Here is an 18,050-nt window from a genome sequence, read left to right on the forward strand (position 1 = left end):
GGAAGGTGTGAGGGCGGATGCGTGGGAGATGGGTCGGACACGGTGGAGGGGGAGATGGGCCGGACACGGTTGAGGGCCCTGTCAACCACTGTGGGTGGAAAACCTCGGTTAAGGAAGAAGGAAGACATGTCAGAGTAACTGTTTTTGTAAGAGGCATCATCAGAACAGATGCGACGGAGGCGAAGGAACTGAGAGAATGGGATGGAGTCCTTACAGGAAGCAGGGTGTGAGGAGCTGTAGTCGAGGTAGCTGGGGGAGTTGGTAGGCTTGTAATGGATATTGGTGGACAGTCTATCACCAGAAATTAAGACAGAGAGGTCAAGGAAGGGAAGTGTCAGAGATGGACCATGTGAAAATGATGGAGGGGTGGAAACTGGAAGCAAAATTAATAAATTTTTCCAGGTCCAGACGAGAGCATGAAGCAGCACCGAAGCAATCATCGATGTACCGGAGAAAGAGTTGTGGGAGGGGGCCGGAGTAGGACCGGAACAAGGAATGTTCCACGTACCCCATAAGGAGACAGGCGTAACTGGGGCCCATGCGGGTACCCATAGCCACACCTTTTATTTGGAGGAAGTGAGAGGAGTTTAAGGAGAAATTGTTAAGTGTGAGAACAAGTTCAGCCAGACGGAGGAGAGTAGTGGTGGATGGGGATTGTTCGGGCCTCTGTTCGAGGAAGAAGCGGAGAGCCATCAGACCATCCCGGTGGGGGATGGAGGTGCAGAGAGATTGGACGTCCATTTGCTGTTCAGGTTTGCAATCTTTACATCATGAAATTATCAGCAACCTCAGCATTAGAAAATTAAGTACAGAGAATGTAAAATATTCAGCATATTATACAGAATTTTCTTTTCAACATATATTCATTGCTTATTTTTAACTGTAACATATCCAAACAGAACTGCCTTCTGGTATTTTTTTTTAGTGACAACAGCCCTCAAGCAAGTCACTGTTTGGGACTGTAATCTTCAACAAAATATATGAGCGCTATTCCTGTAAAATATGACCTATTTTACAGACATAAATCTACACCATTTCAGGATTAGATTAATTTAAACATCCTTCTGCTTGTTGACTTACAACTGTTTAATCTGTGCAGCTCCTTTTGGCAGTTGATTCAGATAAAGGTGAAAGTTAGTCCGATCCTTAATAGTAAGAACTTTTCTTCCGGATTCGGTGCAAAAAATAGACTGGCTCACCACATCAGGATTTTTGTTGTAGAACATAAGAAGATGCCTGTAAATATACCTAGAAAGTACAGGGGTGCACATGAAATACCTGCTCTCTAATTCACATTATCTTTTACTGATGTAACATTAACTCCAATGTAATAAAATGTCTGTGCTTTGCTCTAAATAAGAAAACATGTTAAAATGAATGGGTCATCAGGACACACATTAGATGATGTCTTAATAACAAAGTCTTGCAGAGAAAATCCAGTGTGTCATGAAGAAAAGTGCAGAATAATAAAGTATTTTGTTATAATAATTTATATCATGTGAATGTGAATATGATTTACTTTCCTAGGTTCTCTTCCTGAGAGGCATATTTCATACCCCTGGAATGAACTAATACTGGGCCACTGGTGTAGGGAGGAAGCAACATAAAGAAAGTTTGTGTCTGACAGAGGTATTCTCCCATGTGACAACCATACTCCTGCGCAGTACATAAGGAAGAGCCCTACTTTGGGGTCGAAAAGCAGAATACTCCAGATGCTGGAAATCTGAAATAAGAACAGAAAATGCAGATATACTCAGCAAGTCAGCCAGCAGCTGTGGAGAGAGGAACAGAGTTAACATTTCAGGTTGATGACCTTTCATCAGAACTGGGAAAAGTTACAGTAAGGGGTGGGTGGGAAGAGGACAAAAGGAAGGTCTATGTCAGTGTGGAAGACAGAAGAGATTGAATAGCAGAAGATTTAGTCCTACGAGACCAAAGGGAATGGTGATGGGGCAGGAAGGTAAACAAAAACAAGTGCCTAGAGCAGGTGTGCTGCTGTAAACAAAAACAAGAGAAAAACTGAACCATGAAGAAATAAAGAGAAGAAAACCTGGTTGAGAGGGGGGAGGTAGAGAGACAGTTTACAGTCTGAAGTTGTTCAACTCAATGTTGAGTCCAGAAGGCTGTAAAGTGCCTAACTGAAAGATGATGTGCTATTCTTCAAGCTTATGTTGAGCTTTCCTGGAACAGTGCAGCAGGCCAAGGTGATGAAATGTCCTTGGACAGCAAGGTGGAGAATTAAAATGACAGGCCAATGGAATTGCAAGGTCATGCTTGTGGACTGAACAGAGGTGTTCTATAAAGCAGTCACCCAATCTTTGTTTGGTCTCCTCAGAGTAGAGGAATTTCGTTGTGTGTAAGGGTTTAGACTGTTTTAAAAGGGGGATTCTCTAGTCTCCTAAATGTATGCTGCTCGAGTCCATAGTCTCTCTAACCATGACCGTTTATTTACGGAAAGTGTTTACAGATTTGGGCTTCCACACAATGGAGCTTCTCTTTCTTCCAGATCTCTCTTACCTCTCAATCATATGATCTGACATTTTTACATCAACATCATGTATGCTTTTGATGTGAACCTTTTACTCTACATCACCCCCCAAGTCTTTATTCCCCCATCGCATTTACAGCTTCCTACATCTCCCCCACAAAGTCTCAGACTTCACAGGGTTAGCCTCTGAGGTGTCTTGACCAATTTCCCTGGTCTTCTTTTGAGGTCAAGGATATTCAGTATTCTCCCTTCTGTCAGTGCGAGTGATCTTCTCCTGGGTTGCTGTAGAGATTGTGGTGAAGTCTTTCCCCCTTTCCAGGGTCTGAGTAGTAAACTGAAGTATTGGCTTTCTTTCTAAAGATACTAAGGCACTGGGGTTTCTCCTTATGATACCCTGGTCTGTCTCAACCTGTACGATTTTGCTTGTAGAGTATTTTCAATGATCGTACCTTATCTCTGTTGATCTTGGAATCGTACTCTCTCCCCTGGCTTCAGCACTGTTAACTCACATGCTCTACGTCTGTGATTAAAGTTCAGAACCCGGCTGTTCCTCTGGTCTTCCATGTCCTGTTTCACCCTCTCATGGTTGTTCATAGTGACGCTGAGTTTAGGTTTTTGCTGTGTTCTCAATTTCTTACCTATTAGTAATTTTGATGATGAGAAACCATTCTGTGGAGGTTAGGACCGATCACTCAGAAGAGCTCAATTAAGGTCTTATTTTTCTTTCAGAAACCCTTAATAGTTTGTTCCCATCTCTCAGCCTCCCAATTTGCTTGGATAGTCAGGTGAACTGGTTACATGAATTAAGCCATATTCGTTTAAGAAATTTTAGAATAGCTCATTTACAAATTGCAGCTCATGGTCAGACAATATAATGTCCAGAAGGCCAAACGTTGAATAAATTCTTAAAGGGTTGAATGACTGTTTCTGCTTTGATACTATGCAATTGATTTACTTCGATCCACCATGAGTAGTAATCGACAACAATAGTGTTTTCCCCTTAAATTCAAATAAGTCCATTACCAGGCACTCCCATGGCCTTGGTGGAAAGGAAGAAGTTAATAGTGGTTCTTTTTGTTCCTGGTTGGTTATAGCACAAGTATGAAAGTTAAAAATCATTTCTTCTGTAAAGCAAGTAATGCCTGGCCACCAGAATGATTGTTGTGCCTTTGCACGACACCTTACAATTCTAGATGACTTTGGTGAAGTTTTTGAAGAATATAAAGCCAAAGTGCTTTCGGTATGACTATTCTCTCATTGAAGACTCATAAATCATGAATGACTGAGAGGTGCTTGCACTGTTCAAAGTGGTGTAGTATCAGATTACTGAGGATAGTGTCTGGCCATCCTTCCAGACAGTGCTCTTGGATTTGAAGGCATTCTTCACCTTGTTGCTGCGCTTGCTTTATTTCCTGCAATCTTCTTGTAGTAGCTGGTAAGTGCTGAGTGATTAAGGACACATACGCTTCAACCTCCTCGACGAAGTGTAAATCCTCTTGTTTGGTTCCTTCTGATGATGCTCGTGGCAGTTATTTGACATCGTCCTTGCACATATTCTGTGATGGAGTCATATTTCAGCAAACTTAATCTGAACTATTGGATTCTGGGCAGCATTTTCACTATTTCTTTCGTGTTCAGAAGGGTGACTAGTGGTTTATGGTCTGTTTCGATTTTGAAACACAGACCCATGACATAGTCCAAAAATTTTTCACATGCCCAAGTTGCTGCCAAAGCTTCTTTTGTGATCGTGGTATATCTTTGTTCGTTTATGTTAGTGGTTTAGAGGCATAGTAGACTGGTCTATGCTTGCCGTCTCTCTGCGCTGCACTCAGCTACAACACTGGCATCTACCAGCAATGTGAAAAACTGCCCATCTACATCCTGTCCACAAAAAGCAGGGCAAATCTAACCGGTCTAATTACCACCCCATCAGTCAACTCTCGATCATCAGCAAAGTGATGTAAGGGGTTGTATACAGTGCCAGCAAGTGGCACTTAGTCAGCTATAACCTGCTCAATGACACTCAGTTTGGGTTCTGCCAGGGCTACTCAGCTCCTGACCTCATGATAGTCTTAATCCAAACATGGATCAAAGAACTGAACTCCAGAGGTGAGGTGAGAGTGACTGCCCTTGACATCGAGGCAACATTTGACCAAGCGTGGCATCAAGGAGCCCTAGCAAAACTGGAGTCGAGAGGAATCGGGGTGGGGGGGGGGGGGGGGCGGAAACTCTCCACTGGTTGGAGTCAAACTTAGCACAAAGGAAGATGGTTGTGGTTAATGGAGGTCAATCATCTCAATCCCAGGAGTTCCTCAGGGTAGTGCCCTAGGCCCAACCATCTTCAGCTGCTTCATCAATGACCTTCCCTCCATAAGGTCAAAAGTGGGGATGTTGCTGATGATTGCACAATGTTCAGCACCATTCCTCAGATACTGAAAAGCTGTCTAAGTCCATATGCAGCAAGGCCTGGACAACATTCAGGATTGGGCTGATAAGTGGCAAGTAACATTCATGCCACACAAGTGTCAGGCAACGACTATCTCCAATGAGAGAAAATCCAACCATCGTCCCCTTGACATTCAATGGCATTACCATCACTAAGTCCCCCACTATCAACATCCTGGGGGTTACCATTGACCAGAAACTGAACTGGGACAACCATATAAATACTGTGGTTACAACAGCAGGTCAGGTGCCGGGAAATCTGGGGAGGGTAACTCACCTCCTGACTTTCCAAAGCCTGTCCACCATCTACAAGGCACAAATCAGAAGCATGATGGAATACCCTCCACTTGCCTGGATGATCGCAACTTCAACAACACTCAACAAGCACAACACCATCCAGGACAAAGCAGCCTGCTTGATTGACACCCCATCCACTCTCTCCACCACTGATGCACATTAGCAGTAGTGTTTACTATCTACATGATGCACTGCAGCAACTCACCAAGGCTCCTTTGACAGCACCTTATAAACCCACAACCTTTACCACCTAGAATGACAAGGGCATGGGAACACCACCACCTGGAAGTTTCCCTCCAAGCCACACACCATTCTGACTTGGAACTATATTGTCATTCCTTCACTGTCACTGAGTCAAAATCCTGGAAACTCCCTGCCTAACAGCACTGTGGGTGTACCTACACCACATGGACTCCAGCGGTTCAAGAAGGCGGCTCACCACCACCTTCGCAAGGGCAATTAGAGATGGGCAATAAAAATGCTAGCCAGCGATGCCCACATCCTATGAAAGAAAAAAAAGTACTGCCCTCCCACCCTAACACGTAGACAATGCTATGATCAGTAATTCCGGGTCATAACGTGCCAAGATTTCGGAAGAGATTAAAAGTTGTTTAATCCTTTCAAAAGCATTTTGGTGGTCCACATTCTAGCACCACCATTGACCCTATCTCAAAAGTTTTACCAGGGGCTCGTTAACCTCTGCTAAATTCTGTAGAAACCTGCCTACTTAGTTCACCATCCCAAGGAATTATTGAAGTTCAGTTATGTTCCTGGGTTGTGGAAATTCTCTGATAACTTGTTTTTTTGCGGATCAGCTGTGATTCCAGTGGCTTTGTACTATGTGACCTAGAAACCTGATCATAGGTTTGGTGAACTCAAAATTTTCATTCAGACCTGCATCCTGTAAGGCTCTCAGGACTGCTCTGACCCTGCGGTCATGCTCTTCTCTCATGGATCCATGTATAAGTATGTCATCCATATGGCATATTACTCCTTCCATGCCTTCTAACTGTAAAGAGGGAAATTTGCTGAGCATCAGCTCATAGGGTGATGTGGTACTCGGTCTTTAATTTCCCAGCCCTGTAAACAATTTTGAGGATTCATATCAGAATCTAGCGGTGTAATCATGAGCAACTTTGTCCACTTTACAAATTAATTTCAGTTTTAGGCATGTCTTTTTGCTTAATAGAGAGCATTCTTGATTTTGAATGACAGAGAGGTTTGAGGGCTTCTCGATCTTTATATATCAGCTGCGCCATGAGTTGGCCTTTCACTTTTAATGTCGTCCCCCTATGATCTTGAAATGTAATAGGTGAAGGTTGCAATGTAATCTATTTTGAGCAATTTGACTTAATCTAATCAAATAGAAACCCCTGCTCCCGTGTCTAATTTAAACTCTGTGGGTGTCCATCACTTCAAGTTTAGCACCAATACTTGTTTTCAGCGTCATTTCTCTCTCCTAGGAAGGTTAATTCCTGTTCTTGTGGTTCTTTTCTTGTACATGGGTCAGTTTTAAAATTTTCTCTCTCTTTTTACAGAGTGTCAATGTTTTCCAGCAACAAGCAGTGGCCTATTTTTCTTGTTTGTCTGGTCTGTTCCCGCCACACTGGTGGCATTTCAAAATGGTAATTAGCGGATTTTCCCCCATTTTGGCAGGCTTAGGCACGCTTTCCATTTTATGGCCTACAAACCCTGAACGGTCCCACTCCATCTTCTCCACGAGTCCTCTGCCTCCCCATTTGCCTCGCGATCTGCACTGCCTTCACTGGCGTTAAATCCTCTCGTCTGTAAGAGGTCTGATAATGCTTCATCTAGGACCCCTACTACAATTTTGTCACAAGTTAGCTTGTCTTTAAAAATTCCAAAAGCGCAGTTCGCTGCCAGCCTATTGAGATCGTTGATGAACAAATCCATGCTTTTGCCTGACCGTTGCTTTCTTCTATTAAATTTAGCCCTCTTGATTATTAAATTCTGACAGACGGGGAAATGAGAGTCGAAAGCTTGCAGGGCTTCTTCATAAGAAACTGAAGTCTCATCAACCCCCTGCCTTGCTATCATGTCGTCAGCAATAGATCCTACAGCCAGGAGGCGGTGGTGGGTCAGGTTAAAAAGCCTGGCTCTGTTCGCACAGATACCTGGCTAGTTCTGCAGGTCAATGTGGAGCCCCCCCATATCTTCATCCCATCCCCCCTCCAAACCTCCTGTCACCCTCTTAACCATCATCCTGCCACTTAAGTTCCTCAATTGACAGTGTGGTAGGAAGGCTATTCGCAAACTTAAATGAAATGGAGACAGGAAGGTGGCAAAGTCCGCACCTGCCACCTTCCTGCCCGATTAAATGCCCTCCCCACTTCCAAACCTGCCACGGTGCAGGCCATAAAATACCGACCTTCAAGTCTACACAGTGGACGACACATGTTGCATACCAGAAATAGAGGATAACCCAGGGGCTATAAAGAGTGAGGAAATTGAGGTAATTAATATCAGAGAAAAAATATTAAGAAACTTAAGGAACTAAAATCCAACAAAACCCCAGGGCCTGATGACCTACATCTTAGGGTTCTAAAAGAGATAGCTGCCAAGATAGCGTGCTGGCTAGGATTTACCAGAATGCCTTCGATTCAGAAATGGTCCCATTAGATTGGAAGTTGGCAGACATAACACTGCTATTCAAGAAAGGAGGGAGAGAGAAAACAAGGAACTACAGGCCAGTTAGCCTGACATCAGTCATTGGGAAAATGCTGGAATCCATCATTAAGTAAGTCTTAACAATGCACTTAGAAATGCATAGCATGACTAGAACAAGACAACATGATTTTATGAAAGAAAAATAGTGTTGACAAATTTTGGTGATGTAAAAAGGGTACATAAAGGGGAACCAGTAGACGTAGTAGGCCTGAATTTCCAAAAAGCATTTGGTGAAATGCCACACTAAAGTTTATAGACAAGATATGGGCTCATTGAGTTAGGAGTATGGATAGAGCTTTGGCTAACAGGCAGGTAACCAAGGGTAGGCATAAACAGGACATTTTCAAGTTGCCAGGCTGTGACAAGGATCAGTTCTGGAGCTTCAGCTATTTACAATCTGTATTAATGTCTTAGATGAAGAAACAGAGAGGAATGTATCTAAGTCTGCTGACAATACAAAGGTAGGTGGAAATGTAAGCTGTGAAGACGACAGAGAGGCTCCAAAGAGATATAGACAGATTAAGCAAGTGGGCAATAAGATGGCAGATGGAGTATAATGTGGGCAAGTGAGAGATTATTCACTTTGGTTGTAAAAATAGAAAAGCAAAATAATTTTTGAAAGGTCTGAAACTTGTAAATGTTGATATTCAGAGAGACATTGGTGTGCTCGTACAAGGAATGCAGAAAGTTTGCATGCAGGTACAGCAAGCAATTAGGAAGGCAAATGGCATGTTGGCCTTTATTGCAAAGGTAATGGAATATAAGAATAAAATCGTCTTGCTACATTTGTACAGGGCTTTGGTGAGGCCACATCTGTAATAGTATGTGCCGTTTTGGTCACCATATTTAAGGAAGAATATACTTGCAATGAAGGTGCTACAGTGATGGTTCACTAGATTGATCCCTGGGATGATGGGATTGCCCTGTGATGAGAGAATAAACTGGGCCTATATTCTCTGGAGTTTAGAAGAATGAGAGGCGATCTTATTCAAACATACAAGATTTTGAAGGGATTTGATAGGGTAGGTGCTGAGAGATTGTTTCCACTGGTCGGGGAATCTAAAACACGAGGGCACAGTCTCAGGATAAGGGACCACTCATTTAGGACTGAGATAGGAGAAATTGTTTCACTCAAAGGGTTGTGAATCTTTGGAAATCTCTACCCCAGAGAGTTGTGGATGTGCTATAGCTGAATACATTTAAGGCTGGGATGGACAGACTTTTGGTCTGTCAGGGAATTAAAGGTAAGGGGGGAGCAGTTGGAAAAGTGGAGTTGAAGCCTGAGATCAGCCATAATCATATTAAATGACAGAGCAGGTCGACGGGGTGTATGGTCTGCTCTTGCTCATATTTTTTGTGTTCTTGGGATTGGATAGGATGGTGGAGTTAATGTAGCAATGGCAGAGCAGGCTCAATGGCCCATATGGTCTACTCCTGCTCCGACTCTTATGTAATGTTCAATTGTTGGCAGTGTATCAGGATGCCATTAGCAGAACAGAGATAAATTATCTACTTTGTGGGGCTTTCTTTATTTTAAAGGACCATGTGTTACATATTTAGGTGCTTTCATTGAGCCTTGAAGGGAGTGTGATTAACAGATTTCTTTCACAAATACTTTGTGGCAAAATAAACCAATATCACAAAGCGGGGAATACTTAGGAGGTTGGCAGCATCTGTAGAGAAGGAAACACAATTAATATCTCAGGTCAATGACCTTTCATCAGAACTGGGAAAAGTCAGACAGGTAATAGGTTTTGAGCAAGGGGGCCGGGGGGGGGGGGGAAGGGATCGTTGTGGGGCAAGGACAAAAGGGAGGCCTGTGATCAGGTGGAAGACAGGAGAAACTGAATGACAGAAGAATTAGTCTTACAGGGCCAAAGGGAATGGTGGTGGGGTAGGAAAAGAAACAAAAAATATACCTAAAGTAGGTGTGCTGCTGTCTGAAAGCAAAAGAAAACAGGGTGGAGGGGAGGGGTCGAGTGGGTGCTGAAATTGGTGAGTTTAATGTTGAGTCTGGAAGCTTATGTTGAGCTTCACTGGAACAATGCAGCACCCCAAAACAGAGATGTCAGCGTGAGAGTAAGATGGCAAATTAAAATGATGGGCCACCAGACCCTTGGGGTCATCCTTGCAGAAGGACGGAGGTGTTCTGCAAAGCAGTCACCCAATCTGCGTCTGGTCTCCCCAATGTAAAGGAGATCACATTGTAAGCAACAATAAGTATTTGCACTGAATACAAAATGCCGGAGATCTGAAATTGTCTATTAAAACCTATGCACGTATAGTCATTTTGAGGTGTCAATAAGACAGTATAATACAAACAGGTCCTTATAACAAGACCGAGAAAGAGCCAACAAGACCACGAAATACCACCAAGCCAAGTCTAATAGGTGAGAACTGTGAGTTGCCAATACTTCAATCACATAGTTCCTTTTATGCAAATTATTTTTAAATCAAGGAAGTTGTATGTATTTATGTCTTGATGCTTCTTTGCACTTTTTGATGGTGGCTTGAGTGTCTAGATTTTCTGCTATGGGTTGTGTAAATAATGGATAATGGTGGGTCTTAAATAGGCTCAAATAGATGTTTTTGATGTAAGCTTATTGACCTGAAACCAAAACTCTCTTTGCTGCCTGACCTGGGTGTTTCCAGCATTGTTTTTATTTCAAATAGTTACCCAATTTTCTGATATTAGATTATTTTTATAGTTGTAGGCATAGATTTGGACAGGGTGCACATTGCCAGAGCAGGTTTTTGAGGCTGGGTGTGGTGGGGGGGGAGGAGAGACACATGAGGATAGATCTTGACTTTCTTGCAGTAATGGAAAACGGGTGAGAACAATACAGGAGAGGTGCAAAATGGGTCACTGACTCAGCATCACCCATTTTACAATATCAGACAAGGTCAAGATCTACGCAAAATGGTGGGGGTGAAAAATTGCCCGGGCGGACCAGAGGGAAGCAGAGCATGATCAATAGAGGTAATGGAAAACAAGTGAACAGATCAGTAACAGGTCAATCCGTTATAATAAGTCCATCTCTGGGTTCCTTCGACACTAATCAGATCCCATGGGTGGCTCTGAAAAGAGCCTTTGGATTATCAGATTTACGTTTTGATTATCCTGAGCTGGACTAGTGTCGCTTGCAGTGAGAGAGAAGGTATTACTTCTTTCGGGACCTGGGCCAGAACTCTTGCTCTTCAACTCCCAATCTATTCCCTCTCCCTCTGGGAGTAACACAGGGTGGGATTTCCTGAGCTCCGCAGCTGTTTAAACTCGCCTCTCAGTCCTGGCTCCTGAGCGAGGGAATTGCAAGTCGGAGTGATTGCAACGGCTTTGCAAAGAGACTCGAGCACCACAAGCCCAGTAGCATCATGTGTCCACAGCAACTTTACACCCCAGCAGAACTCTCACTTCCAATGGTGTAGCTAGCATCAGTCTTAATAATGGTTGGAGCCAAAGTGAGCCACTTTTCAAAGAAATCCCCATTCTTTTACTGGTGCATTTCCAATGGGAAAAAATGCACAGTAACAAAACATTACACCACACAGGAAGCTGGTTATTTTATATTTTATTCAAATATTGCAACAGGCCACTGTCATTTTGATACCTCAGACCAAACTTTGTAAAATTATTCAAAATGCTTTCTACTTTTTCGCAATAACAAATTAATAAAACAATACAAATTTCAAACTAACAGAAAGGAAGAATTGCATTTATATAGCTTTTCTTGACCCCAGAACGTTCAAAAATATTTTGCAGCCAATTAAGCTTTTTTTTAAATGTAGTCACTTATAATATGGGACGTGTAGCAACAAATTTGCGTAAACCAAGATCTTAGAAATATTAACAATGTAATGGTCAGTGTGTCTCTTTAGTGATGTTGGTTGAGGGATAAATATTAATCAGGGCATCAGGAGAGAATTCTCTGCTCTATTTCCAAAAAAAAAAGTGCCATTGGATCTTTTAAGTCAAGATAAGCAGGTTGATCAGACATGGGGGTTCAAAGTCTCCTTTGACAGACAGCATTGCCAACAGTGTAGCAATCCCTCAGTACTGCACGCAAGCATCAGCCTAGAATTTGCTCTCAAGGTTCTAGAGCAGGACTGCAGGTTGAGAGATCTTATATAATTACAAGCTTTGGTTTTTTTTGTTTCAAGCTTATGTAGATGTCATGTGAGGCAGCAGGCTGACTCTGTTTTACAACTTACATTGTAGCCATCAGGCATTAAAAACGTTTTATCTTTACCTTTTGTGCTATTTCCAACAATGAAATTGTGTACCCTCAATACCGACCTTCTGAATTTAGAATATTATATACTTTACCTCAATAATGAGCGTCTTGCAGTAACTACAGCATGGGAATCATGCACAATTCGGCCTTCAGAAAATAAAGGATCATTGCAGTTCATTTCTCCTGTTCCAACTGCAACAACTTCATAAGGCTGTCCATCTAAATTTAAAAACTTAATATAATTCTCAATTGGAAAATTAGTTACATAGAATATACAGCACAAAAACAGGCCATTGGGCCCAACAGGTTGGTGACAACGTTTACGGTCCATACAGGTCTCCTCCTGCCACTCCACATCTAATCCTATTAGCATGACCTATTCCTTTCTCTCTCACTTCTTTATCTAGCTTCCTCTTAAATGCATCCATGTTATTCACCTCAACTATTCCTTATGATATTGAGTTCTACATTTTAAACATTACCCAGATAAAGAGGTTTCTCCTGAATTCCCTATTGGATTTATTAGTAACTATATTGTATTAGAGCCCCTGGCTTTGGTCTCCCCCACAAGTGGAAACATCTTCTCTACATTTCCCGATCAAAACCTTTCATAATCTTAAAGACAACCAACAGGTCAATCCTCCGCCTTTTCTTTTCTAGAGAAAAGGATCCCAATTTGCTCAATCTTTCTTGGTAAGTGTAACCTCTTAGTTCTAGCATCATAGTAGAAAATCATTTTTGTACCTTCTTCAATATCTCGATATCCTTTTATTAATATGGAGACCAGGATAGTTCATAGTACTCCAAATGTGGTCTAACCAAGGTTCTATAATTTAACATATCTTCTCTGCTTTTCAATTCTATCCCCGGAAATGAATCCCAGTGCTTTTTATTTAATGACTTTATTAACATGCACCACTATGTTGAGTGATTTGTAAATCCTGTGATGACCTGTGACCTGGAAGCAGTACGGTAAGGAAATTTTGTAATTTCTTTAAAAAGTCTGCAGCATCTGAGATTGTTTTTCAGAATGTTTGAAAAGCACTTAAGAGTTTACATAAATTGTAATGGGATCAATTGTAATTTTCTTGGATAAGAAGAAATACTGGTTCATGTGATCTGGCAGCAGACCTTGACCTGGAAGCAGACCAACAGGAAGGAAGTTAAGAAAGGTGGTGTGTGGCTGGCAGACATAAAGAAGAACTACAAGCAGAGGAGCTGCAGGGTGAAGACACAGATGCAGACAGAGACAGAAAGAGGAACATACCAAATTCCTGTAGGGAGAATAAGCAAATCTCTCTCAGGCAGAGGTTAGCTTTACTGTTTTGGCAGAAAAGGAGGCAAGAACTCTTGGAAGCACTGTGCAAGCTGGTTAAAAAGGTCTAAAATCTGGAAAGCTATGAATAGCTCAGGGTCGCTAAAGCACTGGGTGTTTTCCCAGAAGTGGCCAAACCATGAACCAAGGTGTTACTGGGTGGTCAGTTGAAAAAAAACTCTGGAGAGCTATATCATCGGAACTGTCATGATCCAAGGGAAAGAGGACTGGCAGAAGTGTGCTTTGCTGATGATAATCATACCCCTTTGTGAAACTAGTTGGTGAAAGCTCTTCATGAATAAGACATATCTTTATTGTATTGATCAATGTGAAATTTACCTCTATATTTGAAGTATCATTTGCATATTTACTTTTCATTGGTTCTGATTCACATTGAAGTAAAAGTTATAAAAAGTGAAACCTTGTTGGTAATTTCTTCATTTGAGGGTCATTTGATAAATTTGGTTTCTGGTTTCCCCAGGGGGATCGTAAAAATCTGTAACCCTAGATTGCCTTTACTCCTCTGACAAGTTATGCTTTAATTTTTCAAGCAGTGTGTAGCCTCCTTAATCATTCTACCAAAATGCACCATTGCACATTTATCTGTATAAAAATTAATTTGTCAATCGTATAGTCATTCGCAAGCTTGTAGATGTCTTCCAGGATTTTGTCTCAGTCCTCCTCATTATTAACCCCTAATTTGGTACTGTTCACAAATGTTGATGATATACTTCTGATTCAAGCCCAAATCATTCATGTAAATAATGAACCAACAGTCATCCCCAGCATTACTGTAATTGTTTTATAGCCATTTCATTAATCATTGTTACTTGTTCTGACCCCACATGATCTGACTTTGGACAAATCTACTATGCAGCAAGTTGTCAAAAGCATTTTGAAAATCCAAATATATTACGTCAACTACATTACTCTTTGTCAACTCTGTCATTCTTCAAAGAATACAAGAGGTTGTTCAAGCATGAGCTTCCTTTTTACAATCCATGCTGACATCTTTATGGTATTTTCTAAATGCTTTTCTTGTACATCTTTCATTACTTTTCCTACCGCAAACTTTGAACTAACTGGGCTAGTTTCTTATATTTGTTCCATCTTTTTAAAAAAATACAAGCATTAGCTGTCTAATAGTCCTCTGACACCATATGAAAATGAGAAAAGGATATGTAATAGTGCCTCTGTTTTTTCTTATATTTTCAGCTTATATGTCACCTCTTTTCTATTTTTCCTTAGTTCTGGTGAAGAATCATACGGACTCGAAACGTTAACTGTATTCCTCTCCACAGATGCAGTCAGACCTGCTGAGTTTTTCTAGGTATTTTTGTTTTTGTTTCAGGTTTCCAGCATCTGCAGTTTTTTGCTTTTATCTCTTTTTTCTTCCCCAACTACTTTTAATATGTGAGGATACAATCCATTCAGACCAAGGATTTTATCCTCTCTCTATTTGATTTGGGATACATTTTGATCTCCTGTTTGAATGTCACTTCCACCTTGCTTGCCTCAGTATTTACCAGCGAACCTAAATAATTATTTATTTCTGGTAATTCGATGTCACATTTAAATTTATCTTATGCATCTCATCATGTCCCTATCCTTATGATTTTTCTTTGGTTATTTGTGTGTGTCTGTAGAATACTTTATTTATTGTTATAAACTTTGATAGTTTAAGTTTGTAGCTCTATGCTTTCTCTTTTTAAAATTTCTTTGCTGACTCTGAATTTCCTTTTGTCATTCTCTCCATATACATGATGTGTGCCTTTTACTTCATTTCAACTTGACATTTATCTCTTTATTCATCTGTGCTGTTTTGTTATTGGCTAATTTATTCTTGCTTTTTAATGGGAGATATTGTTGCGAATACCAAGTTTATAAAATTATGTTTTGGGATTGTGTCTTTAATTTAAGATAGAATGGAGGACTGAAGGGGGTCATGTGATCTGCTCTGAATTCTGCTGATAACAAGCCTAAGTGGCTTGGTTGTTAAAGGTTAAAGGGGGAGTCTTTAACTTTCACTGGGAAGATGGTGCAAGATATTCACATTTGCAAACAAAGACCAGGGCATCTATGCTAATGGTGGATAAACACTGTCTCCTGCCAATGAAAGATGGTTGCTGATACCCGACTGCACATGCACATTGAATTTCTGTACGTGCGCAGACCAATGACGTCACACCTGTCAGGCAAGTGGGACGATGTAGCAGGGATCCAAGGCCAACATCAATTTCAAGAATTTCATGGACAAAAAACCCCCTTCCCTTGCCTGGGAAAACTACCCCCAGAGGTCTGGGCTGTGTCAGGTGGGGAAAGCTCCAGTAAAGGCTGCTGCTGAGCAGCAGTGAGATTAATGTTGCGGCTGGAGGGAACAGATCAAAGTTAAGTCGGTGATGGGGAGTTCACAGGGGAGGGAGTTCATAGGGTCTGCTTTCTTGCCATCAGTGCCAATTTCTTTCACAATTCTTTGGGGTGCTTTGTGAAACATGATTCTAAAAATCTACAACATTGGACTGTGTTAGGGACCCATGCAATTACATTATTATAGATTAACATTCCTATAACAGTTAATTTTACATTAAATGCCCAATTTATTATTTCCCTTTCCTAATTTTATACAATAAGTTTCACATTGGCAGGAGTTAAAACTCAAACATGGTCAAAGAAATCCACACTTACCAGCTTCCAGACCATAACCCTGCCCCATGCTTCTTAACCTTGTCCAGAGTAAAACACTAGAACTGCATATGCATGGCTTTGGTAACAAACGCAGCATGGATAAATTGTTAGTCCCCAAGTCCCAGGGAGGTGTTAGGAATGTCAGGTTTTTGTAAAGGTTATACTTTAAATTATTAAATTCCAAGACAGAACAAATTTGAGGGGGTGGGGGAATCTAGAGGATAGCTAATTAGCATTTCTACCTGGATATAAGGCCCATGTGATTTACATTGCCTTGGGGATGGGCTTTGGGAGGGGAAGGGTCTATAGGAAGCCATTGTAGGGTTGGGTTGCAGGTCTTTCTGAAAATCACAGCCTCACAGACATGTGCAGTGTGCAAGAATCTGAGAGAGAGAGATAGAGGTAATAAGTCTCTGCTGTTCACCATGCAAGATGTGGATGAGCGCTCGCACTCGGACTGAAGAGGCCAAGTTTGAGGATTTAAACAAAGTTCGAAGATTCATCTAACTTTGGCTAGAGGGAGGGATCTTTAATTCGTCCTTCACAGTGAAAGTCAGTTCAGGGGGTAGAAGTTATCTGGCTGGAAAAGGAAAAATGAGCTGAGAATAGCTTTGGACTGGTTCCTGGAGAATGAAATGTCTACTTAAGGGACAGAATAAAGTATAATCGTGGAGGGAGAATTTCAGTCATTGCAAAAATTAAATTGGGGATCTTTTCAGCAGTTTAGCATACAAGTTGCCTACTGAAACAATGTTTAGTTAATGTGCTTTTAGTTTGTTACAGTAAAAATCTTAAAACTTGGAATCATGTCATGCGATCATTTCAGTCATTCACTGGAAGTTTGAATTTCTTTTTAAAAGTTATCAAGGATGGTAACAATATTAGTCCCAAACTCTACTGATAGAACTGGTGTAAAATATTTTTTAACAACTCAATTTTGTTTCCAGTTTACCTTCTCTAGCTCTATCCTGGTCCCGTCAAAATTAGAAGTTTTCTCATTTATTACTTTAGGCTTTATCTTATGTCTCTCTCAATCATTATCTTAGCATAATTCTTATGATGTTGTGGTCACTATTAACAGATGTTCCCCTATGCTTCCCTCACTTATCTGTTCTGGTTCATTTCCCATTACGAGATCCAATGACAATTTCTCTCGTTTGGCTTCTTACATACCAGGTTAAAAAAAAGTGTTGAACATACAGTAAAATCTCCACTCACTTTTTCCTAACTCTTGCCAGTTTATCTATCTCCCATAATTAGTGATGCAACAATTTTTTGGCAGTTGCTGATGATCTTCTGAGGTGGCCAAGAAGGGGGTCTTGCTCAAGTTATCATCTTGGTAAAGGAAATGAAGCCTGAGCTAGGAACAGCTGCCTGAAGGCTTGTTAAGGAGTTGGCTGCCACTGAAAATGCCCGTTAGTGCTCATTAAGGAGGCTGTACAGCATTTTAGTGGCTAACACTAATGCCCTCTGCTAACAGCAATCAGTAGTTTGGGAGTAAACAAGATGTTGATTTGGATTTTGCATGCTACTTGAAAGGATACTCACTATTTCATGTTCATTGCTGCCGAAGCTATGAAGAGGATCTGGGAACACGTCTGGAGACTGAGACACTTTGTCAAGACTTCAACATCTGAGCAAATTTGCAAATTTTGAGGATTTCACCTAAAAGGCACAAGTGCTTTTCTACGCCAACTTGCTGAACATCTTATAGGAATCACTAACAGTAATGGGAATCTTGCTAGAGATCCCTCCCTCTTAGTCTAGGCAAGAAATGGGAGGGTATGAGGCCAGACAATGCTACATCAGCTGCTGCATGAGAGGGAAACACGAAGATGAGGTGGCAATCCTTTCTCCCTGCAAGTACAGGAAAATTCTCTTCTGCCAGAAGTTCTAATGC

At 41.3% G+C, this 18,050-nt stretch overlaps 1 protein-coding gene across 1 annotated transcript in view; it reads right to left on the reverse strand.

The window, feature by feature from the left end:
* adad1 (adenosine deaminase domain containing 1 (testis-specific)) overlaps positions 1–18,050 on the reverse strand; it is a 116,725-nt gene that overhangs the window by 33,333 nt on the left and 65,342 nt on the right. The window contains exons 7-8 of the mRNA XM_078540026.1: positions 12,243–12,369; positions 1,081–1,248 (exon numbers count right to left, since the gene is read on the reverse strand). Of these exons, the coding sequence (XP_078396152.1) occupies positions 1,081–1,248; positions 12,243–12,369 (295 nt within the window). The remainder of the gene's footprint in view (positions 1–1,080; positions 1,249–12,242; positions 12,370–18,050) is intronic.

This window comes from Cetorhinus maximus, chromosome 1, assembly GCF_964194155.1.
Source record: "Cetorhinus maximus chromosome 1, sCetMax3.hap1.1, whole genome shotgun sequence".
Lineage (NCBI taxonomy): Eukaryota > Metazoa > Chordata > Chondrichthyes > Lamniformes > Cetorhinidae > Cetorhinus > Cetorhinus maximus.